Genomic DNA, 26,065 nt, shown 5'->3' with positions numbered 1-26,065 from the left:
GGGGGGGGGGGGGGGGGGGGGGGGGGGGGGGGGGGGGGGGGGGGGGGGGGGGCGGGGGGGGGGGGGGGGGGGGGGGGGGGGGGGGGGGGGGGGGGGGGGGGGGGGGGGGGGGCTGAGGAGGCGAGTGGTGAGTCAGTGGCTGACCTGTTCTACTGATCTGGTCTGGCTCCCATCCCCTCTCCCAGGGCCAGCTCCAGGCACCAGCAAAACAAGCAGGTGCTTGGGGCGGCACATTTCTAGGGGCGGCATTCTGGCACCGGCCATCATAGGCGCCGACTCCGGGGCATGGGGAAAAAGTGCCCCCACCACCCCAGCTCGCCTCCAATCCGCCTCCGCCTGCTCCCCTGAGCGTGCCGCCGCCGCTCCACTTCTCCCCCCTCCCTCCCAGGCTTGCCGCGCGCGAAACAGCTGTTTCGCGCAGCAAGGCTGGGAGGGAGGAGAAGCCAAGTGGCGAGGCGCTCATGGGAGGCGGTGAACGTGAGCTGGAGCGGGGAGTGGTTCCTCTACCCCCCCCCGTTACTTCCTGCGTCCCCCCCTACCCTAGCTCACCTCCGCTCCGCCTGCCCCCCTGAATGCGCCGCCGCTCCGCTTCTCCCCCCTCCCTCCCAGGCTTGCCACGTGCGAAACCACTATTTCGCGCAGCAAGGCTGGGAGGGAGGAGAAGCCGAGCGGCGGGCGCTCGGGGAGGCGGTGGCGGAGCGGAGGTGAGCTGGAGCGGTTCCTCTACCCCCCCATTACTTCCTGTGCCCCTCCCCACCGTAGCTCACCTCTGCTCCACCTGCTCCCCTGACCGCGCCACTGCTCCGCTTCTCTGCCCTCCCTCGCCTGAGAGGGAGGGGGGAGAAGCGGAGCGACAGCACGCCCGGGGGAGCAGGCGGAGCAGAGGTGAGCTAGGGCGGGAGATCACAGAGGGCCCGCAGGAAGCAATGGGGAAGGAGAAATGCAGCACGCCAGGGGAGGAGGCGGTTCTGGGGATTTGGGGAAGGGGTTCAGAAGGGGTGGGGCCGGGGGCAGAGGGGCACGAAAAAGAAAGGGGAGACAGACAAAATTTTTTTTGCTTGGGGCGGCAAAAATCCTAGAGCCGGCCCTGCCCTCTCCAAGGGTTGCAGCTGTCTGGAGGTGCCTGCCTTCCACGCCTTCCTCATTCACACCTCATTCATTCAACAGGGCAATTGATTACAAAGTGGGGGGAAGATCTTATTCTACTTCTAGCAAAAAGACATTTTTCTTTTACCTTAATTATACTACCTTAGGGGCCCGCTATAACATATTACCGAGGTTCAATACTGCTGTTTCGGGGGGAGGGGGGGCGGCGCTGGGGAAGGAGGGTTTGTTTCCACAGGGCAGGTGGCGCGGGGTGGGGGTGGTGTTTCGGTAGCGCTAGGGGGGTTGTTTCTGTGGGGTGGGCGGTGCTGGGGGTGTGTGTTGTGTTTTGGGGGGGCTGGGTGGCGCTGGGCGGGGTTTGGCGGCGCTCGGGGGGTTTCGGCCCTCAGCTGTTTTCTTTGGAGTAATATGGCCCTCGCCGCTTTACGAGTTGTGCAGGCCTGCACTAGATCTTACTCTCCAGACAGAAGCAGCAGCAGCATACAGAAAGTACACCCTCTCTTTTTTTGTTTAGGAAAGTGTATTGCCTTTATGGAATCAAAGTAGAGTTGTGAATGATGCATGGACTGAAAAATTCCTACTCATTACACAGAAGGAATAACTAGTAGCATCCAGTCCCTGCTGTCCTTGCTTCTCCTGTGTTCTCCCTACAGAAAGATAAGACGTATACTTTACACACATCTCGAATACCCAAATGCTCAGGACTAAAAATCTCACTAACACACTAAGTTTCTAACACTTTTTTCACAAGTATATATTTCCTTTGACCTTTGTCTTATTTCTTCCTCTCTTTCACACCAAGGTTGCCACAGAAAGGAGGAGTGAGAAAAGAGGGCACCCCCCGTTGTGTGCATATCAGCATGTCTCCCCAAGCTCTGCTCCCTCTGCAAGATAACCTCCACATTCTTAACACACTTTCTATCTATTTTACATTTTTAAGAAGGGCTGTGAGATTCAGTCGTTAGTACTGAATCTATCCTTGTCTCTGCCACTGACTCAGTGGGTGACTTAGGCCAAATGACTCCACCTCTCTGTCCCCCACATGTAAGATGAGAACAAAAATCACTTAACAGGGGATTTGTAAAGCACACAGAGATCCTTGCAAAAATGGTGTGGCAGGGGTGCAAAGGATTATTATAAAGTTCAATTTTTATTTTTATGTTTTAATTTTAGGAAATATTTTGAATGATTCTAATTATCTGGCATACAAACATAGCTGCTGGCAGTGGCACATCAGCAACTTCTGAAACTAGCCCTTAAATTCTCACACTTGCCACGGTCAGTTTGGACAGATGTTGGCTGAATGAGTGGGGTGGGTGTAACAAAATGGCCAACTGCTCCCAAAACTGCTCCCGGCACTTCCATCGGTGACAGATAAGGGTAACCTATACAATATATTGAATGAGGAGCCTGGGTGGTTGTGAGTCAAGATAACTATCTGTCCACGTAAAGTTACAGTTATGGAAACAATGCAGATACAAAACTACACATTCCATCAGAGATGCTTACAGAGAATACTTGGTGTCTGCGGTGGGATAAAGTCACTAAGGCTGATGATTACAAAAGGACTGGCCAACAGATTGTAGAGACAATGATTCAAGAAAGAATGAGGAAGTGGTTTGGGCATGTTGTGCAGATGTCAAAAACTGTACTCTTAGAGTAGCCCTTGACGTCATACCATTTGATGGAACATGGAAAAGAGGAAGACAATAGATAACACATAAGAGAACCTTTGAAAAGATGTCGCTATCATGGCAACAGACCACAATGGTGCAAGAAACATGGCACCAGACATAAAGAAATGGAAACACGGGGTGTCACAAAGCACAGGAGCAACTAAACTAATCTAAATAATCCACTGCTCCAATGGAAGGAAGGTTACTCGGTGGCTGGAGTTCCTCAAGCCTCTCTCGGCAAATGAGTTAGAAGCTAGATTATTAAGAAATCTAATCCAGGTTAGAAAAGAAAATTACATACTGATACCAATGGAATATTCACATAAATTATTCCCCTTGTAGCAATCACAGCAAAATGACTGACCAAGCATTTTATCAATTACAATTGGTTAAGAAGATAGTAAAAACATCCTGATTGTTTGTTAATTAAAGCACAGAGTATTTTAATATCATGTGCTGCAAAGAGCCAATTGCGGCTTGCAAGACTCAGTCTGAGTACCACTGTATTAGAGGCAGAAGCACAATAGTTTAGCTGTGACTAGGTAACTTACATACTAGACGGAGAAGTATACAAAGCAGGCCAAATCATCATAAGAAGCCAGTCCAATGTAATGTTAAAACTATTTGAGAAAAATCTCTTTATACACTTCTCTAGATTCAGTAACTATTTTAACAAAACTAAAGCACAAGTTTATCTTCGGAATATTATTACACTGCACACAGCCTCAGCATCAAAACCCTGGAAGCTAATCAGTCTCAAAAGAAAGAAACATTATAGAACGGTATAATTTCAACCTTTTAAATTCTCAGCCTACCAGCTCCAATTTTATTAGTAACAATTAACTATGATTGGCAGAGGAAACTAAGCTCACGAAACAAATACTGTAAAAAAATAACTCATATTACAGTTTATACCACGACAACAATGCACATAGGCAGCAAGGTTTAACATTCATACTACCATCACCTTGAGCTAGCTCATTAAGGACTACAATCTAATAAATATTTATTAACCAGTTATCCCTCCTCTACTCTGACTGTTATACTCATTTGTAGAGTCTTGTCTTAAATTAGATCATAAGCTTTTGGGGGAATGGACTGCTACTTTCTGCATGTGTGTGTATTGCCCAGCACAATGGAGCTCCAAACAGGAAATGACACAAACAATAAAATGAACACATGATAGGTTCAAGGGATCCTTCAAGTGGCCCATTGTTTGAGCTTGATAATAACTCTTTTGTAACATGCAGCAAAAGATTTGCAATAGACAGAACCACTGAACTCTCACAAATTTCCAAAACATGGATTTGTATTAAAATATTGCTTCTTTTCTAACTGAGGGTTTTGGACACTGCATAATATTTTCCCCACTCTGATAAACAACAGCTTCAGGTAAGGGGCTGTTTCAAAAAGAATGTCTGCAGGTGGAGTCATCTAATTCCCCATGGCCCATCAACTGCTTCCCTCTCTTTTGGCTAAGCAGCATCACTTGAAATGGAGAAATGCTACTTCACCTGGCGCAATTTTCCCATCCTGCGCAGCAGGTCCATCTTTCAGCACATTCTTCACCTGGAGGAACTCATCAGGTCTGTCTCCACCAATGATTGTGAAACCAAATCCCATAGTGCTTTTCTTCAATGATGTCCGTATAAGGGCTCCTGTAAGTTGGGCTGGATCTCTGGTGAAGAGTGACTTCTCTGGTTCTGCACGTAAAGAGAAGTCAACACATTTAGTCTGGATAAGAGAAGACTGAGCGGGGACATGGTAACAGTTTTCAAGTATGTAAAAGGTTGTTACAAGGAGGAGGGAGAAAAATTGTTTTTGTTAACCTCTGAGGATAGGACAAGAAGCAATGGGGTTAAATTGCAGTAACGGAGGGTTAAACTTCCTGTCAGGGTGGTTAAACTCTGTGTAATAAATTGCCTAGGGAGGTTGTGGAATCTCCATCATTGGAGATTTTTAAGAGCAGGTTAGACAAACACCTGTCAGGAATGGTCTAGATAATACTTAGTCCTGCCATGAGGCAGGGGACTGGACTAGATGACCTCTCAAGGTCTCTTCCAGTACTCCTATGATTCTATGATCTGTCATCATCAGCAATTCTGCTAAGAAATGACCCATAGGTAAGTCCAGATAGTTTAACAGGGTAAGAAAAAAGGGTGGTTGAAAATACCCAATTCACATGTCTGTGAATGCACATAATGTTGCAAAACAGGATTAGGGAGAGAGGAAATTTTTGAACGTTTAACCAAAACCACCAGCAACTTCTGAATTATGAAAGGGTGGAAAACAGGAACCTTTTCGCTGTAAAAATCAAATGACAGTTTTGAAAGGACTAAAGGTTGAAAGTGGGTATGGTTATAGCCCACTGTGAGGGTTAGTGAAAAAAATTGGCTTTGATTTGACAAAGTTAGGAGCATTTGAAAATTGTGTTGGAGCATGCAATATTCCTTATTAAGGGTACAGGCATGCACTCAGATGCGTTGTGTGCATATGCACCATAAGAGTGCATTAAAACAGCTTTATAATGTTTTACATGCACAAAGCACTTTACAAAGGGTGGTTAATCCCTGCAACACCACTGTGAAATAGGTAGCTAGGCCACTGATATTACCCCATTTAACTGTCGGGTTAAGGGAACCGACAGGTTAAACGACTTGCCCAGGCCATAAAGCGGAACAGCAGCAGAGCTGGAACTAGAACTATCATGTCTCCATTCCCAGTTCCCTTGATTCTGTGCTCTAATCTCTTAACAAGGCCCAATTCAAAACGGGTAAGAGCCAGAAGCCTAACAATTCGGTGCTGCTGCTTCATCCGCACCCTCTGACGGGTTCGCCCAACTCCCTTGCTGCCTAACCAAATGGAATGTTCAAGCTGGTTCTGACTACCAGCTTTAGAATGGTTTAAGCTGCTTAAGCAACTTTAAAGTCTTAGATCAGTTTCAACTGCAAAAAAAAACTCAATTTTTTTGGGGGGGGGACTACAAATGATCTGGCCAGTGGACAGGAAACACTAATATTGCCTTAAGGCATTAATAATGCATACATACTCAGATATGAAGATGCATACTCAACTTGCAATAGTCAGACATTAGTTGAGCTTTGACCAACTGCAGCCTGTTAAGGCTATATGTGCATAGTTTACTAAAGATGTTGACAGACGCAAGCTGACCTATGACGACTGCTGTCTGCTACAGAACCTGTAACTTGTTCTGAAAAAGCTAGAAAATTAAATACAACAAGCTAAATTAAAGCAACATTTTCAAGGTTTCATAAATAAGCATTCAGAATGCCAGAAATGTGAAAATGCTGATTAAAACTGTTTTTTTTTTTCAACTTAACTTCTGAACTCCCTATACTCCATACACTAAAGCACGTTAATTTAGTCCAAGTTTTCATCTCAATAGAAGACAGTGAAAAACCACTTATTTAGGAGCACACTGAACATTTAAAACTAATGGCAAAAACACAAAATGAAGATCTACTTGAACTAAAACACCCAGAAAGTTTCACTTTTGAGACCGCTCTTCATTCATAAAGATACTGCAGCTAATAGTGAAGAACAGCCACTTAAAGTACCTGGTTTTGAAGGGCCAACATCAGTCTGTCCTAGCTGTTTTTTTCTCTTGGCTTCCAATACTGGATTTTCAAACTGGGTTTTCTGGTTAATGTGACTGTAAAATATACAAACATGTTAGAATTTCAGGGTAAAAAGCTTTATTCCAATTTCATGGGGAAACCAACTACAGGTGGTTTTAGTACAAATATTATTTTGCTTTATCTTAGATAAACACCAAGGAGCGATGAACACTAAGATAATATTACAATCAATATGGATAACAGTGACATTTTTTTATCCAGATACTTTGATTTACTTTTCAAAGCCATTGAGGCTCTTAGTGCCTGTAAGATGCTTATAGAAGCAAAGTGAATCATGTTCTGGCTCTTCAGGAGCCTTAATAATAATGTATTTCAGCAAAGAGACACGCTGTTCAGTAAATTCCATTCTTCTTTACAAAATTTGTGACTTGGCTCCATTTTAAAAGTGACATACAATGTCATTAGTGAAGAGCTCCAATCATCAAATCACAGAAAGTGGCTAAGCCAGCACTCAAGGCTTCTTGAAAGTACAGGTTTGTTTGTCTTTAGATAGGTTGAACCCATAGTCAAACCTGCTCATAAAGACCCAAGCAAGTTTGGGATTCGTTTTGTTCTCCATTGACTAGGTGAACATTAAGAGCTCCACAGTTAGAAGATATGTATATGCAGTCTCAGCACTGCATACCTGCCTTCCCCTTGTTTCAGTTGTGGATTGCAATTCTTGAAAAGATGAAACAAACTTCAGAACTCAGATTTTGAGGAACATGGTTATGGGGTATATAATTTCATTAACAGTGCTTGATTAATATATTTCCTGCAATTCTGGTGAGGGAGGAATGGGGGGGGGGTGACACTGCACCCCATATTCATCATAGTGATGATTATGATAGGATTATGGCATAATTATGATCCTTTTTGCACAAGATCGGTCAGGTGAGGTGTCATTGGAAAAGTTATGATTTGCCAAATATGATTATCCGATTTCTGTACATGTATCAATTTTGTATCTGAAGTTATGAATGTTGACAATGTTTTTGTATTTCAAATGTGCTTATTCTAGGTAACACCCACAACTAGTCTTTCAGGTACAACAATGGTTCATCAACAAAGACAATGGACCATGGAAGAGCTTAGCCTTCCTGTGAACGTTTCAGCTAGCCAATGAGTAATGGCTGCTATGACTCAGCAAGGCCCACAAGGGCATGTGACCAGACCACATGACACTCAGCTCCATTTTGGTACCTGTATTTTTGCACAAACTTGGCTGGAAACTTAGCTTGGAACCAAGGGTTCCTGCCATATGGAAAAAACTATATAAGGTGGGGAGTGACATCATCTCAGGGTCTCACTTCCCACACAAGGGAACAAAGACTGAACTGGGGTAAGTGCTGATCCCAGGCTAAAGGGATTTCTAGCCTGTGTATGGAAACTTGGTGGACTGCTTGTATCATCAGTCAGGGTGAGAAATTGCTAATTCAAATCCTATCTATCTAGTATATTAGGCTTAGTTTGCAGTTTATTTATTTATTTGCTAGGTAATCTGTTTGCTGTCATTATAATCACTTAACATCTTTTTGTAGTGAATAAACTTGTTTTATGTTAACCAGTGTGTCTTTAAGTGAAGCGTCTGAGAAAATCTCAGCTTGGTTAACACAGGCTTGTTGTGCATATATTTCACACATCAACGGGAAAGCGAACTATATTAATGAGCTTGCATTGTACGGATCCCTGTGCAGTGCAAGACAGTATAATACTAGGTTTATACTCCAGCAAGGATGCAAGGCTGGGGAGATAGGAAACTGGCTGTTGTTTTGTCTGTCTACCCTTGAGTGGCTTAGGTAAAGTACTCAGGTAGCTCAGTTGGGTGTGTGATGCCACCTGCTGTCATGTTGGGTGATAACAGGGCCTGGAGAGGCTGGCTGAATCATCAGCTGAGCAGTGGGAGAAGGACCAGCCCAGCTGAATGGTTAGGAGAGACAGCGGTTCCACCTGCTTCCAGACTGCATCCTGGGAGTGACAACCCATCACAGGGGGCGTTGCATTAATTGTATTATTGAAAAGAATCCAAACTTTTTTCCTAATTAAAATCTCTAATCATAAATTACGTTTTGAAAAATTATTAACTTTACTATTATGTTAAAGCAGACACTGCCGGGTAATGTAAACTGTAAAATTAGATGTTGTAAAAATAAGGGGCACTTATTAAATAACTAAATTTTACTAATCATGAAAATGTGTTACACTGAAAAAAATAAATATTTTAAATGCCAATTTCCCCCCCGTAGCACTGAAATGCCAAACTCCAGCTTTGTGCTAGTGTAGGAGCCTAGAAAGTCAGACCAGTCTAATCTATCCAAAGCTGAAAGAAATGCAGTCAATAAACACCATCAAAATGAAAAACAAATGAGATTTTGTCTGGATTTTCAAAGGCGCATAAGGGATACAAATTCAGTGGGATTTGGGCACCTAACTCCCTTAGACTGCTTTGAAAATCCTAGGCTTTATGTGGTTTCAGTTTTAATAAATTAGGGTCCACATTGTCTTTAGCGATGCACAAACTGTTCCCATATGCATTTATCAGGGGACAGAATTTGCCCTTTAGGACTTACTAAACAAGTACATACTTTAAAATAAATCTGTTTTACCCATTGAAGTCAATTGAATAGATTTTTTATTTACATGTACGGGTACATGTTGACCAACATCAGAGCTGAATATGGGCTCTTCTTTACCTAGCCTAATTACTATACTGTGGTTTTTGTCTACTGTGGTTTTGCCAGAAAACAGTAAACTAATCTAACCTGTTTTGACACTAATTTCATCACAGTTTTTATGAGCAGGACATATGTTTTGCCTTAAAATCTTTATTTAATTAGGTAGTCATTATTACTTGCATTACAACTAAACTCATCATATATTTCTGCAGAGGGAGTATCTAAATGCAATTGCTTTCTTAAAAAAAAAAACTAACTAGAAAAAAGGTGATTAAACTTTATACAAAGTATAGCATAAAAAATAAGGTATACAGTAATACAATTAAAAAAAGCCATCAAAGATTTTATCCCTGAAAAGTCTCAACTCCCCCTGAAATATGGGTCAGTATTATTACACAATTTTAAAAATGGTTAGTTGCATTTGAGGGCAACTGCACCTGTATTCCCCCTCTATGGTCCTGCAAGGGCACCTATTCTTAGGGTATTCCGGCACCGCAGCTGTTGCCTCTCTGTAGCAGAGACATGTCTCTCCCTCTCCTGAACAGGGTATTTCCTGGCTGCATAGCTCCATGGCCACACTGCAAATTCCCCCGCAGAGTCATCCTGACTAAGCCAACCAGCTTTACTTTTCTCCTTAGAGGTAGTAAACAGCATAATTGCCACACAGCTCCGTCTAAATACAGTTAAGTTGCCACAAAGTTCTTTCTAAGGAAATCGATTTATTCTTAAGGCAAAAGCATTACAGAGAAAACATTAACAATAAAAGAACCTACAAGTATACAAATAAGCTTACTAGAGAGATCGCCCCGACTCCAACAAGTGCTCTGGCCAATGAACAGTCCACATGTTCATAACTCCTTTTGCTCAGAACAAGAACACCCATGAACCTGAGAGTTACTCCTTTATGCCATTTGGGCCTTTTGACTGTGGAAATAGGTCGTTTGTAGACAAAGATCACCTCCCCATGGAGAAGCTACAAATGGGGTGGAAGTGGGCATTTGCCTTCCCCACTCCCCTAGGAAACCTACTCAACTAACAAGTTCATACTTGTCCTAGCATTGTTTAAAAGAAGCCTTCAAAGCTCATAACACTTCCCAAGGTTTACATTAGCCATGTCTCCTAGACAAATAACATACAATGACATACAATCCCACAATAACACAAACATTTGCATTTTTAATACAATGAGCTTTTAAGATACTTAAATTTAATTCAATAAGGCTTATTCAAGATACTGCAGAAAATTGCCATAACTGTCAGTTACAATCTATAAAAAGTTCTCTGGATATACTGGGGCAGAAGTTGAGAGACTTGATTGAGGTCACACAATGTGGCAGAGGCAGAGTTAGAACAGAACCCAGAAGTAACCAGTCAGTCCCATTGCAGCACATTTCCAGTGCTAAACATCCAGTCTTAAACAGACAATGCCTATGCACTTTGTAAACAGTGCTTAAAAGATGAAATGACTGACTTCCTACTACATTTCTGTTACAATGAAGCAAGGAAGAAGGAAATTATCTCTCTTTTGATTAAACCTTATACTGGTACCTGAAGATCTTTTCCTTTGGTAGGTCCCAGCTCTGTTCTCCCACACATTATACAAAAGGAGAACAAACATGCCCTCTCTTTCAACTTTTAAAAAGATCTAAAGCCCTTCCGGTCCCAGCTCATGAATAGGAAAGTGGATTACCTCTGAGCTAAGTGGAATAATCCAAGCACCACTTCTAGCTAATGATTTAAATAAGATGGGATTCTTCCAGCAATAAACCACTGGGAGCTTAAACATACACTTGACTCAGCTTCAGGTTTAAAGGGGGAAATCAAAAGACAGGCCAATTCCCCATTTCCATTCCAAACACAACAGAGGTAATAGGCTGTGTGACGTTTCATTCCAAATTCTTTGTGAAAATATGCTTATGGTATGAATATGACATAACAGATCTACTTTATGCAAGATGGCTCATGTGAGAGATATCATTTGAAAGGTTATTATTTACTGAATGTGATTGTCCAATTTGTATGCCTGTATCATTTCTGTATCTGAAGTTAGGAATATTAACTATATATTTGTATTTCAAATGTGTTACTTTGGGTACAACAGTAGAAAAGCCAGACAGGGCTAATGGGCCATTAGCAGAGACAATGGACTGTGAAAGAGCCCAGTCTGCCTGTGGACGCTGGAGACCGACTACAAGCAATGGCTGCCACAGTCCTGCAGAGACATGGGTCTTGTCACCTGATACTAAACCTGGGACTTCTTGTAACTTTCCACTGGAAGGAAAGGGGGGGGGGGGGTCGAGTTTGGGAAACAAAGGCTTCCCACCTTATGTAAATCCTATTTAAGGGTGGGGAGGAAGGCAAAGGGGACTCCTCTTCTCCATGGCCTGTTGGCCGAAGAAGAAAGACTGCTAAAGCCACCTGAAGGGAAGGTAGGGCCGGGAGTCCAGACTGAAACAGGGGTCCAGTCTGAAAAGCAATATAACTGGAACTCTGAACCACAGAAACTTTGTAACCTGCCTAAAATAACATTTAGGATGAGAATTTACATTTTGTAACCTGGTTCTCAAGTATATTGAGCTTAGCTTGCGTATTTTGCTTTATTTGGTCAGTAATCTGCTTAGTTCTGTCTTATCTCTTATATTCACTTAAAATTCACCTTTTGTAATTAATAAACTTATTGCTTGTTTATAATATAACCCCGTTTATGCAATTTCTAATGGGGGGGAAGGAGGGGCGGAGAACTTGTGCATATCTCCCTCCACATTGAGGGAGGAGGCGAATTTCATAAAACCTTTGGGTTTGTACCCCTTAAAGGGACTGGGCACCAGAGTGTTGGAGCAAGCCCCAAAGGCTGAATCTTTCCAGAGCGGATCTCTGTCTCTCTGTGCAGCTGGGTGTGGCCCTGCCTGTGTGCTTGGCTGGAAGAGGCTTATGAGCCAGCAAGGCCAGGTAAAGGGGACCCAGGCTGGCAGAACAGGTTGACTCAGTTAATCCCTAGGACATCGGGTGACACCTCAAAGGGCCCAAACCCGTCACAGGCTGTGCGTGGGAGCTAAGGAATGTACAGTGGCTGAGTGAGTTGTACTAAGATGAAAGAAAATGGATTTCAGAGTAGTACAGACATCACAGGTAACTTTACTTTGGAGGAGACCTCATTATGATGGTGCACTGCAGCAATAGTGTTTTTCCAGTTATGCTATAAGATTTAGAGAACTCCTTCCATATACATTTTTCTTAAACCATACAGTCCCACAGAATTCTTGCCAGCAAGTTAAAGAAGTATGGGCTGGATGAATGGACTATAAGGTGGATAGAAAGCTGGCTAGATCATCGGGCTCAACGGGTAGTGATCAATGGCTCCATGTCTAGTTGGCAGCCGGTATCAAGTGGAGTGCCCCAAGGGTTGGTCCTGGGGCCGGTTTTGTTCAATATCTTCATTAAAGATCTGGAGGATGGCGTGGACTGCACTCTCAGCAAGTTTGCTGATGACACTAAACTAGGAGGAATGGTAGATACTCTGGAAGGTAGGGATAGGATACAGAGGGACCTAGACAAATTAGAGGATTGGGCCAAAAGAAAATCGGATGAGGTCCAACAAGGACAAGTGCAGAGTCCTGCACTTAGGACAGGAGAATCCCATGCACTGCTACAGACTAGAGACCGAGTGGCTAGGCAGCAGTTCTGCAGAAAAGGACCTAGGGGTTACAGTGGATGAGAAGCTGGATATGAGTCAACAGTGTGTCCTTGTTGCCAAGAAGGCTAACAGCATTTTGGGCTGTATAAGTAGGAGCTTTGTCAGCAGATCGAGGGACGTGATCATTCCCCTCTATTCGGCATTGGTGAGGCCTCATCTGGAGTACTGTGTCCAGTTCTGGGCCCCACTCTACAAGAAGGATGTGGAAAAATTGGGAAGAGTCCAGCGGAGGGCAACAAAAATGATTAGGGGGCTGGAGCACATGACTTATGAGGAGAGGCTGAGGGAACTGGGATTGTTTAGTCTGCAGAAGAGAAGAATGAGGGGGGATTTGATAGCTGCTTTCAACTACCTGAAAGGGGTTCCAAAGAGGATGGATCTAGACTGTTCTCAGTGGTAGCAGATGACAGAACAAGGAGTAATGGTCTCAAGTTGCAGTGGGGGAGATTTAGGTTGGATATTAGGAAAAAGCTTTTCACTAGGAGGGTGGTGAAGCACTGGAATGGGTTACTTAGGGAGGTGGTGGAATCTCCTTCTTTAGAGGTTTTTAAGGTCAAGCTTGACAAAGCCCTGGCTGGGATGATTTAGTTGGGGATTGGTCCTGCTTTGAGCAGGGGGTTGGACTAGATGACCTCCTGAGGTCCCTTCCAACCCTGATATTCTATGAATCTTGAGCAATTATTAAAAGCTAATTCATTTATAAAAGCTAGTGCAATGAAGAAGCATTATTTGGGCTGCTTGCTCTGTGTGTTATTCAGAATGCAGATATATGTTTAAAATTTTCCATCTACATGGAACTACTCCTATGCAATTCATTTTTTTGAAGAAAATCGGAATTTAGGAAGGAAATCACTTTGAACAGCCAAGATACAGGTGCAGCCATCTTCAAATAATTTCAGAGCAGCATCTGAAGAAGAGCATTGGCACTGCAAGATTATCAATTTCTGATTTCATAACTGAAGGATTACCTGGAAAATAATAATTCAATGCTTTTAATGCGAAAGTCTTGGAGGACTTTCTAACTGTATGACAAACCCAGAAGCTCAACAGTCCACATAAAAAAAAAACCCCTCAGTTTTGCTTTCTATTATATTTTTTTGCCCTTGTTCCCCAGCCACATTAAAACCTTTTAAAAAAAAATTTCAAAAAAAAAAAAAAAAAAAAAAAAGACCAAACTTTCAGATTAGCTTTATAGAACAGAAATGTAACACACATTTTTGCATCTGGGTATCTCTGAATGAGGCACAGCAGAGGAAAAATTGAATGTTAGGTTTTTCTCAAGTATCATTTTTGACTAAATCCTTATAATCTTAATTTTTGCTCAGCTATTTTTGTCATAGCGGGTTGACCATTTCTGCTTATAAAATATGAACTCTGACAAACTATGAAGCTTTGCCCTGGGTTGTCTCTTGTAGCAAGGTTCTCAGGTGCAAAATGTCCCTCCTCTAGTCTCTTGTTTAACAGGCAGTCATCCAATTTTTACTTAATTCTCTGGAGACTCTCTATCATGCCAAAAGAGGCAAGAGCAGTTATGTCAAGTGTGCATAGGAGAAGTGATCAACAAGGCTCTATTATCCAAGCAAAGCAACCTAATACTTCAGCTTCCTCCAAAACACAGAGCCTTAAATTATTCCTTCACATGATAAAGAACACTGTAAACAGCATTGTCTTCATAAATTAGGATTAAGCACACAATAAAATATGTAACAGGTATGAGTATCTCTTGAATAAGGAATCTTTTTAAGAGTAAAGCAGTATCTCTTCTACAGCATATTTGAATGAATGCACCATCCTGAATAAACACCTATTAGCTTTTCATCTAAAAACATACGAACATGCCAAAAAGATTACTTTTAACTCATTCCAGAAAACGGAACTACTGACCCATAAAGAATTACTGAAGCAAATGCTTCCACCTCAGGGATTTGGAATATTATGGCTCATGAACATGTTTTCTGAATCTACAAAACTCTGAAGTAGGAAGGTTGTGGACCACCCTGGGCTTCCAGCAACTAGAATTCTATACCAATCATTGTATGATTAAGAAGGACCAGAAATCTGTACTACTGAGTTTTTCTCCAAATTTTCTATCAAAATTATTTATTCTCAATTTTAGATTTTCATCCATGCTCCTTCACATATCAAAACCACTAAAGCCATTGGTGGGTGTCACTATCAGTAACAATAATGAAGCCATCTTGTTTAACAAGTAACAGCTCTGTGGAGCAGCCATTCAAGTAACAGACCTTTACCTCCATCAGTCAACTCACTGCAGATTACTGTGCTGGTGATGCAAAACTTCAACAGTCTGGGAATCAAGCCACAGTCTCCACAGTGCACCCAACTCTGCTCATCTGTACCCTGAGTACAGCCTGCATTTTGAAAATCTAATATATTACTCAACCATAAAGCATGCCTGCCCTAGGAAATTTCTTACATCATCACAGTTCTTTGCTGTTAGAGATCACTGAGCACTTTTGTGACTTTTTCCATTGGGACAGAGCACTGTAGGAACTGTTGCAACTTGCTCTAGTATGTTCCACTTTGGTTGGGACTGAATATCCCAGGGATTTGCACTAGGGAACAAGCCCTTTCCCTCTGGATACACTGGTTTGAATACGGACAAAGTTACAGTGACTATAAGTCACTGCCATACAAGGCTTGCTGTGTGCTGTGACTTGAATGCACTTTTTGTGCAGCTCCACATTGGCAAACGTTCTCATCACAAGTGGCAATAATTGGCAGCCATACTGGTAATCTCTTAAGAGAGCCTAATGTAGTGTTCCTCCAACCTGGGGTACACTAGACTAATTCAGGAGGGTATGGCAGAGGAGAGGATCAGTGCAGGTGGGGCAAGCTGCAGGACCCCAGATCTACCCCTCCACTGAGCTGCTGCATATGCAAGGAACATCACCCATCTCCCTACTTCCTCCTGTTGTGACTTCATATAGCTGGCTGTAGGAGCAGCTCACATTAGCAATCCAACAGAACAAGCTTCTCTTCTCTGTTCCCTTGGAATTCAGATCAACATGCGACACCAATTGATGCCTCCCATGCACTCACTGCAAGCTTCAAGTTTAAATTTAATTTGTGTTTGGTTCTGAAATCTAAGCACAAATAATTTTTTGATGGTCTTCAAAAAGAACACACACCAGACAATGAGAACAACTGGACCTACTGCTAAATCAAACGTGGTGTTGGATGGGAAGAAAAATTCAGGATCCACAGCAAAATCTGTTGAAGTCTGGTTTTTACCAGCTTTGTATTGGGAAAACATTTATTTCATTTGCCATAAATTCCACATTATGTCATGTATGCAGGAAGCAGTTAACCAGTTGTGTTCTAACGGGAGGACACAGAAGAGAAAGTCACATAATGCAAAGCACCACAGTTCCAGTCAGCCCTCCAAAGCTGCAGCCTCGAGAAACAAAACTGTTTGTGGGGTGGGGGGAAGAATACGGGGTTGCTGGGTTAATCCAGCTCTCTGCAAGAAAGGGGGAATAAATGAAAACAATTTAAGAAGATAAAAAGAACCAAGCCAACGTGAATCCACTGTTCTGTGCTTTAAATATGAATCATCACACCTGTGGAGCCAGTTTTGAGAAGAAAAATAAAAGAAGGCTGAAGAGAGGTGGCAGATCCCAGGCTCTGGGAGAGAAAACACAGCAACAGAATCCAGGGCAATCAGCCTAAAGAACATACTAAAATGACTCTAAGCTTGGAGATGTTGAACTGGATCCTTATCCTGTACAGAGACAGTGGGTGAATGCAACAAGATTTAAATAAAATAAAATTATACTATTGTGGCTGGGGGAGGAAATATAGAAGTGGCCATTTTGGAAAGCTCAGACAAACAGAGGGAGTGTGGTGGCAGTCATCTTGAAAGAGGCACAACAGGCAAGGAGAAAAGAGAAAATCTAGATGTCTGGGAAAAGAAAGAAATCCTCCAATACAAAGATCTTTTCCCCTCCCCATCCCAAAACGAAAGAGAGTAACTTTCCTGCCAACAAACAAATTAATGGAGGCAGGTGGAGAAGCACCAGTCACTGAGGCTGACCTGAAAGACCTGCTGTAAGAAATCAAAAAGATGAATAAGGAGAGGAGGGACGAATTCCAGGCTTACAATAAAGATACAAAAATGAAGTTAATGGGAAAATATTAGATGTGGAAGCAAGATTAAATGACCAATTGGACAGCAATATTAATCTAACTGAAAAAATTGAAACAACTGAAAAAAGAGGAAAACACAGAATTAAAGCTGGAGGACATGGAAAACAGAGAATACAAGAATTACTTAAGGATTAAATATATTCCAGAGGAGACTGAAGGAAAAAGTCTGTTGGACACACGGACAATATTTTCCATGACATATTAAAACTGGGCAATATTTATCGCATTCATATTGGGAGGGCTCACAGATCCCTTTTCCCCAGGCCCCCAGCAAGCTCCAGACTAAAAGATGTGATTGTCTTGTCTATACCACTGCCAAGACAAGGATAAAATTCTCAGGGCAACGAGGGAGAGAGCTGACCCACTGATGATTCTTAACCAGCCCATACAAATTTTCCCAGATCTGGTAACCTCAACCTTTAGAAAGCAAAGAGAACTATACCAGGTGACCACACTTCTTGGATAGAACAATATAAAATACAAATCAGGGTTCCCATTTAGACTGTCCTTTAAATGGAAGGACCTATGCGTCTAACTCAGATCCAAAAAAGGGGGAACAGATACTTACAAAAATGGGAATGGGTAAATCAATTCCAGAACAATCTGAATGGGGTCAAAGGCTTTCCCAGAAATCACTGGGAATCAGTGAGATCAAAGAGAACCTGAACAGCTCAAAAAGATACATTGTCAAGACAAAAGGACAGACTGTGAAATCAGAATAAACCGTCTAGATCCAGAAGAACAAAATAAATGGATATTCTATCCATGTGGTTATAATGAAAAAAGGAATATATGGAATGGAAGATGGGCTGGGTAGCACTCAGGATAGCTTATGTGGATACAGTATGCTAAATATATATAGTTAATTTATTATTGTGATTTATATTAGTTTATAACAAAAGTTAATAATGAAATAGGAGACTCAGATCACCCCAATGAAGTAAGTTTGACTTTAGAGTTATCACAAACATTCAAAAATGTATATTGATTGGAGAAGGGTCATCTACAGTGGAAAATTTTAAGAATATGTGAACTCATTGATGGTATAATAATCTCATAATACCTAGTGTTATAAAGATGTTTGATCAGATTAGATAAGGCTTGGTTCTTAAGAAACACACACACGACACTTCCCCACACAACCCAGCACAGAACTAATATGCTGATAGAAGAATTAACCAAAGGCCAGGCTTCCACAGCTACAAGAGACCAGGTGGCCATGGGGGAAAGCATAGGGAGGGAGGGTGGGAAACGGGATAAAAGACCAAAAACAGATATTAAATAGTTATGTGTCTTAATAGAAAACATTATATTAATAAAAACAGGGCTCAATTAAAAAATTTACAGCAAGTCAGATTCAGGATCATGGTACCACAATACAGGTTTTAAAAAAGAAAAAGCAACATATGTGTGAGTTTTAAAATTACTGGTGTGTCCAATATGAACTCTTTCTAAAATGTCCTATCTAAAGAAGAGGTGCAAATGTAATAGAGACCTGGCATCTGGCTCGGGGGTTGCACATGTCACTGATTTTAGCACAGGGTAACATACCGGGCAAGAGCAGACTTGATACTCATGGGAGAGTTTGCTAATGTCATGACTATTAACATTAAGGGGCTGAACAATCCAACACAAGGAAAAGGGTATTCTGCTCACTGAAAGAGGATTTTCCTAGTATAATCTATTTGTTGGAAGCTCACTTGAAGAAAAATGATAAATAATTGAATACTACTTGGACATAGCTACCATGTGTCTCTCCAGGGCAATCTAGTAGAAGAGGGTTGGCAACACTTGGCTAAACACTTCCCTTTTATTGTTGCAGTACAACTCTCATATACAGAGGGCAGTTATATTTTAATTAAGGGGTCCTTGGAAGGTAAACTTCTCACCTTAGCCAATGAATATGCTCCCAATCAAGGACAAGCTTCTTTTTTTGATTTTTTTTTTTTTTTATGGGCTTGCAAAGTTTTAGGGAAGGGAATATCATTCTAGGCGGAGATTCTAACGAGGTGCTTAAATCCCACTTTGGATTGATCAAATGTACACAGAGGGCATTCAGGAGGAGCAAGTGCAAATGTGTTGCATTATTTAGAAAAATGAGGATCTGACGGCTGTCTGGTGGGAGATGAATCCAGGCATCAGGAACTACACACATTGTTCTGCTACACATGGATCTTATCCCAGGATTGATATGATTTTTGTTTCTAGGGCCTTGACTAGTTTAGTCCAAAAAGCTAATCTGGGAGTTATAACTTAGTCTGATTATACCTCTGCATATATTAAAGACTGGGATTTAGTGGAAAAACAAAGGGCCTGGTTGTTGAATAGAGCCGTGTTTATGACTCCCTTAGAATTCAAGAGCTAGAAGAAATTTTTCAGAAATATATAGAAGATAATGATAAGGAAGGGACCAAATACAAGAGTTCTCTGGTATGCTTGAAAGGGAGTAATGAAGGGGATCCTTATAAATAAAGCATCATACCTTAAAAAAATAAGAGCTCTTGAAGAAGAGAGTTTGGTTAAAGAACTTTCTGTTTTGGTAGGCATACGTAGAGCTACAGGATCTAAAAGAGTGTATAAGAAAATAATTGAGGTAAGAGGGAAGATTAATCTGTTACAAATGAGTGTGGCTGAGCAAACACTTAGATACATTAAACAAAAATATTATGAAAAGGACAATAAAACTAAGGACAATAAAACTGATAGGCTTTTAGCCAGAAAGTTAAAAAAAAAAAAAGAAACTGGTAAGTCAGCCACCCCTCTGATTAGAAATAAAAAGGGAGATTTAATAACTGCCATCAAACAGATCACTGAAATCTTTGTTAACTTTTCCCATACCTTGTACACTTCAGAACATCCAAATTCTGAATTTATAAACAGTAATGGAGAAGTGTGAGGCTACCTCAGCTCTGAGGAGGATTTGGCAGCTCTTGATAGGTAAATTGCTGTAGAAACTGTAATTAAGAATTTAAAATCTAATAAACCTCCAGATCCCAATATGTTTTCTGGGGAGTATAACAGAGCTCCAAAAGCAAGTATTGATCCCTATTTTAACTGAAGATTGCAGGGGAACAAGATTCCAGATTAATGGAAAGAAGCAAAAATTGTGGTCATTCCTAAACAAAGAAAAGGTCTTACCAACTGTGCATCATACTGTGATATTTCTTTAATTAATACGAATGTTAAAATTTATGCCAAGGTGCTAGCAAACAGACTGAGTGTCATCTTGCCCAAATGTGTTCACCCTGGGTGGGTTCATTGCTGGCAGGCATCTATCTGGTAATGTCAGAACTACTCTGAATTTCATCTATAGTGTTAATTTTAGCAATTCTTCTTATGCACTGGTTTTGTTGGATGTTGAGAAACCAACTTTTGCAGTGGGAGAACCTCAGACAGATTTTGGTAAGGTTTGGTTTTGGAAACCAGTTTTATACTCTTATTGGCCTGTATACTTCAATCCCCTCCTTTTAATTTGTCTAGGGGTACAAGACAGGGCTGCCCCCCGTTTATTCTGGCAATGGAGTCATTTGCAATATATGTGAGAAACAGCCCCTTGGTTAAAGGCATCAGAACGTCTTCAAGTTTAGAACAGAAAGTGGTGTTATATGCTGACAATATCCTATTATATTTGCAGGATCCAGAAGCATAATTAAAAATTATAGAACAATTGATGTTGGAATTTGAGCCGGCATCAGGCATCAAAAACTATGATAAATCTGGAATTTTAGAAATTAATATTCCCAAAGGGTCAAAACAAACCGTTGTCAGCTACTTAAATTTAAATGGGTAAAGGAATCTTTAAAATATTTAGGAATAAATATTGTGGAGAAACAAACATCTTTTTAAAGCAAATTACCTTCCACTTTGGCATAAAATAAAAGATTTGGAGAACTCGAACAAATACGAAATTTCTTGGCAAGATAGTGTAGCCTCAGTAAAGATGAATGTCCTCCCCAAGTTACTATTTTTGTTTCAGTGCATCGCCCTACTGGTATCCCTGACATGACATTAAAAACCAGAGCAAGATGCACTATTAAAATTCATATGGGAATCATAAAAGACAAAGGGTGAGTTCTAAAGTTCCTAATTTGGCTTCTTCTTATTATTATGCATTGCAATTAAAAGATATGATCAACAGGGTTAACAGACCATCCAAACACTGGGTAAAGCTCAAATAAGACTGTAGCCCAAACAATTATTTATAGTAATTGTTGGGTTCAAAAGAAATTTAGATCACCAAAAATAAAAGCCACCCATTCATCCAGCCCACCTTAGCTTTTTAAAATTCCTGTCGCCAAGCCCTCTCCCTTAGCTATTTTCATTAATAATCACAAATGTATTTCTAGGAAATATCAAAGTGATTATTCATTCTGGGTAAGAGCGGATATTCCTCAATTTGGACTGCTGTTCCAGGGTCCTGATTTAAGATCATACCAAGAGATATGTAATAAAGTAAATAATAGAAAGATCCTGTATCAGTATTTATAAGTCAAAACACCTTATTGTGAAATCTGGATACAAGACGGTTCTATCTAGATCTTTAAACACAGCTGAGGAGTTGACCCAGGTGCAAACTGGAACAAAGGGTTTAATTTCTAAGATGTATTCAATTTTGATTGAAAAAGACGTTGATAGGAAAACAACCCAGATGAAAAGATAGGAGAGAGATCTGGACAAAGAAATTGATCTAGATGAATGCGTCTCTATATGGGAAAGTGGATATATATTTTCAATTTGTGTAGCTCACAAAGAAAATGTTTACAAATTACTGTATAGTTGGTATTTGACTCCAGTTAGGATTCACTGTATTTTTGCTACTAGGGAGGCACTCTGTTGGAGGGGTTGCAGGGATAAGGGAACATACTTGCACATTTGGTGGGTGTGTCCAGAAATTCGATGGTTTGCAGAGGAAATTATTAAAGAGATTAACCTTATAAGAAAAAGGCCAGCTTCCCAGAGATCCCCTGATTGCTTATTTAATGCTTCCGTAAAGGACCTACTTTTTAAATAGAAATACGAATTAATTCCTTTTTATTGTTAGCAGCAAAACTTTATATTGCATATTATTTGAAAAATGTGACTTCTATGGAATTCTGGTATAGTAAAATGTGGACTGTCCTTGTAATGGAAAAGCTTTCACACCAAGTATGTACACAAGAGAAGTGCCAAAAAGAAGATGGGTGACCAAATTTCTAAATGGAGGAGGGCTCCCCAGCCAGCAAGCCAGCTCCTTTAGTCAGGCTCTATGAATATTAACCTGATCCTGAATAAGTAATAAGTAATGTACAATGTAGTAAGTTAACATTTTATTGTAACTTTGCATTAATAAAAATGTAAAATTCTCCTTGATTAAATTGCCAAACATTGTCAGATCCCTAATAATGATTACCATACTGTATCAAAGAATGTTGCAATGTGCAAGCTCACATTGCTTCATTTCAGCAAAAGAGTAAACATAAAAGGACAGCTCAATGTTGAAAAAACTTACTTTTTTTTTGGGGGGTGGTAAATCTTCATTCCCTTGTGACTGTCCGAATTCTAATGTTTATATTATTAGAATGTATATATATTTAAGGGTCAGCATCACAGCTATTAAATTACAGAAATCCATATATTCTGCTCCTTTCTCTCAAAGGGTAATTGCAATTGAGAACTAAAATGTAAAGTTTAATTTAAAAAGTTATACGAAGCCTAAATCTTAATAGCTTGTTCCCTTGTAGTATATGCAACTCAAACACAACAGCATTGTGCTAATTCATGAGAGCAAAGAAAGTGAAAATGAGTAGCCTATTTTCATTATCTAAACAGAGAAAAATTAAAAGAAAACAATTATGATGAAAAATCAGATTATCAAAACCAAAGGAATTTCAACTAACACAGCAGGAAAGAAAACCTGGTTACAAATATTCAAGTATCTTGTTAACTAGTTATTCAGGACAATGCCAGTTTCCTGTTCAGGGGCAGGACCAACCATCTCCTCATGAGGAGCTCAAAGATTAACCCTTTGAAGCATACTCCAACTACTAATTTCTCAATACTCAAAACAGAAACTCAACAACTATACAATTCAGCCTTGACTTTTGAGGCTGCTTTTCGAGTGACAGGATGAACTCTGAGTAATAAGCATATTATCTATTTTAACACCACTTTGCACATTTCAAAAGAGCCGCTGTAGACCATAATATTGGGCAATAAGAGAACTGCTTAGCAAAACAAATTTATTTCTTTTCCTGACATGAAATGGATGCTGCTTCCATATATCCATGGTATTTGTTGCCTTTGTTGCTAAACACTGAAATATGAAAGCAGAGCTGAAGTATCAAAATATTTATTAGCCTGGACAATATTAAAACAACAGTGCTGGCTCTGCAGAGATCTCACTAACGTTTTTCAAACAAATGCTAATATTTTCAATTCTCTGCTAATTTTTCTCTTGATGATTGAAGGTAGTTTTCATTCAGCCTGAGTTGAAGAGGAATAAGAAAGCCAGTTACAGTAAGTTAGGGATTTTCTGCTACATGGTGCTGCTTTGGAGCCCAAGGATGAGGGGAAAGCAATTTCCTGCTGGTTTGTGAATATCAAGTGTTTTAATTGAGAGGCTCCATTTTAAAGGTATTTCAGAACAGAGACATGTTCTGATCTCTTTAAACATACAACATTCAGCATCTTCAGTTATTACAATAAGGATATTAAGAAAGAGATTCAACCACTTGGGCAAAGTCATTAATGCCAGATAAAGTTACTGTGGTAATAAACTAACATAATTCTTAGTTATACAAGAAAAATCACATGGACATTTGTGAGGCAGAGAAGCAAAGTGAACCCTACTGCTTACTTGCTGCTCTCTGGTTTCCAGCCCAGGGAAGTGGTTACTACTTGATTCCTCCCCTCTAGATGATAGATGGATGTATCTCAATTAGTGTGAAGGGAAGCTACACACATTATCATCTTACATATTAACTCATAGGAATAGTGCACAATTCAGTTACGGCCACCAGAACTGGCCCTTAATTTACAGTGGATACATAGTCATTAAATTAGCTGCATTACAATTTGCATTTATTACATATCAACTGTTTCATTGTTCTCTACCATATCTGATGTCCACATGAAGTGAATAATTGGTGTAAACACTTACTCGACGTAGTATGTTCCATACTGAGGGTCTTCTATTTTCTCCCAGCCATAAGGAAGTTCTGTAATTAGAACAGAAGAATGAACAAAATTCTGCACAATAATGGAAAAGTATTTGAAAATGTCAAAGTTCACGTGGAAAAAAAAAAATGAGTGGAGAGATTATGGATTGACTGTTGGAAATATGAAAGCAATTTATATATTCCCATGAATTGAGTGCTTGCATTTCCCAGAGGGAAAATGGGCCCCCTTGTACTCACTGGTCCATTGGAGGAGGGACTTGCATTTTATTTAAACAAAAAAATTAAGTTTTAACAAGCTTCAAAGTGAAGCACAGAAATATCTTAAGTAACAAAAGGAGGAAAAGAAAGACATAGGTCTCATTTTATTAGACTAAGCCAATTAATTATAAATAACTAGTTTCATTTGTGTAATTCTGTTTTTAACTCCCCAATCTGTAACTATACGATAGCACTGTCTATGGCTAACCCATAGAGTGGAAACGAGATATTGAACCTTTTCCCAAAGAAGCACTTTCAATCCATCTCAGCTCTGAATTGTAGGACCATGCTATTCCAGTCATGTGGTGCTTCCAGAAACCTCTGCCAAGGGACCTAAATTCTGACCTGCAACCCCCTTGTTATTCCAATTTTACACACACATCCCCTTAACACCAATGCATTTCAAGCCAGACCTGCAATATTCCAGTCAGATTCCCCACCTCGCTCTCCCAATGCACTGCAATCCTGACCTACATCACTTGCTACTTTACACCTAGGCTCCTGAATCAGAATCAAAGAGGCAGTACAGTGGTGACAAGGACAAATGAGGACTAAAAAGATATCATCCCCAAACTCATTTCCATTTGTGTTTGTTATGATTTGAATCCAAGTCTCCAGAGTAACAAATCTAGAGGAAAACTAATGATCCCATATTCTGAAAATTGTGTGCAAAATGAAATTAAATCCTTACAAAATAAACATTCATATCGAAACAGCATAAAAATCAGAAAGCTCCCTCGTTTCTGAACTAAATTCAAATTCTTGTAGGATGGCTGCTAGAATCAGAGCATTACTGGTTGAATGCAATGAGCTGTCACCACAGGGGCCTGATTGCTATAGCTTTGCTACTCTAATTTGACCACAGAAAAGTAAATATGGAAAAGCTGTTTGAAAGGAGCTTGGTGTGAAAGTTAAGACAAAATGGAAATATTGTTCCATTTGGAACACAAATTGCCTTTTATTTTTCTTTCAGATGTCTGGATTGTTTTGAAGGGTAAGATTTCTGTGTAATTATTTTGTTTGTTGTTTGTGGCTGCCCCAGGCTTGAAGGTAACAGGAATTTTCTTAGCATGTGGCAGCATGTTACCAATTATGAATATCAGTACAGCACAGCAGAACTTGACAAATGCCCCAGTGGGACTATTTGTTTAAGTGCTGTTCATTAGGATGTCCTGCATCTTTCTCTTTAAAATGCCTTTTTTTAATCCCATCCTCTCCCAGTGGTGGGCTTCACATATGTTTAATAAAGCAGCAGTATGAGGCAGTGGCTCAAGCTGGCTTCATTAAGAATAGATTTAGGAGAATGAGAGGCTGTTTTCAGTCTCATCTCAGCGCCTATTGACTCTTGTAACTCAGGAGATGTTTGCTGCAGAGACTGCTTCTCTGTACATTTTTATGTTATTGGCTGGCTACACTGCACCACTGCCTTGCAAATGTCTGCAGGATTTGCCTGTAGGCTGATTACCACCAACATTCTCACAGATTGGATTCACAATGTGAAGTCTTGATGCAAGAGGTGAACAGAAACAAATGTAAGTCAGTTCCTACACTCTTCCCAAACAATCATAAATTATGATAGAGGGCCACCCTTAGTTACCTACTGCCAGCCAGCCCATCAGTTCCCTGCATTGTCCCATATTAGAGAAGATAGCGAATATGCATGATTTTTAAAAAGCCAGTTGGGGTGCAAGAG

At 40.5% G+C, this 26,065-nt stretch overlaps 1 protein-coding gene across 5 annotated transcripts in view; it reads right to left on the bottom strand.

Moving 5' to 3' along the window:
- Positions 1-26,065, bottom strand: part of MAGI3 (membrane associated guanylate kinase, WW and PDZ domain containing 3) — a 214,647-nt gene that overhangs the window by 48,978 nt on the left and 139,604 nt on the right. For all 5 annotated transcript variants that reach the window (XR_003370248.2, XM_026661018.2, XM_026661021.2 and 2 more), the window contains 3 exons: positions 24,096-24,153; positions 6,359-6,453; positions 4,295-4,483 (listed from right to left, as the gene is read on the bottom strand). Coding sequence is in view for 4 of the 5 variants with exons in the window: in XM_026661018.2 (XP_026516803.1) it covers positions 4,295-4,483; positions 6,359-6,453; positions 24,096-24,153 (342 nt within the window). In the remaining variant the exon portion in view is untranslated. The remainder of the gene's footprint in view (positions 1-4,294; positions 4,484-6,358; positions 6,454-24,095; positions 24,154-26,065) is intronic.

The sequence above is a fragment of the Terrapene carolina genome, unplaced genomic scaffold, assembly GCF_002925995.2.
Source record: "Terrapene carolina triunguis isolate 2854851 unplaced genomic scaffold, T_m_triunguis-2.0 Scaffold926, whole genome shotgun sequence".
Lineage (NCBI taxonomy): Eukaryota > Metazoa > Chordata > Testudines > Emydidae > Terrapene > Terrapene triunguis.
Note: the sequence above shows the minus strand (reverse complement) of the source record. Positions and strands in the feature narration are given on the sequence as shown.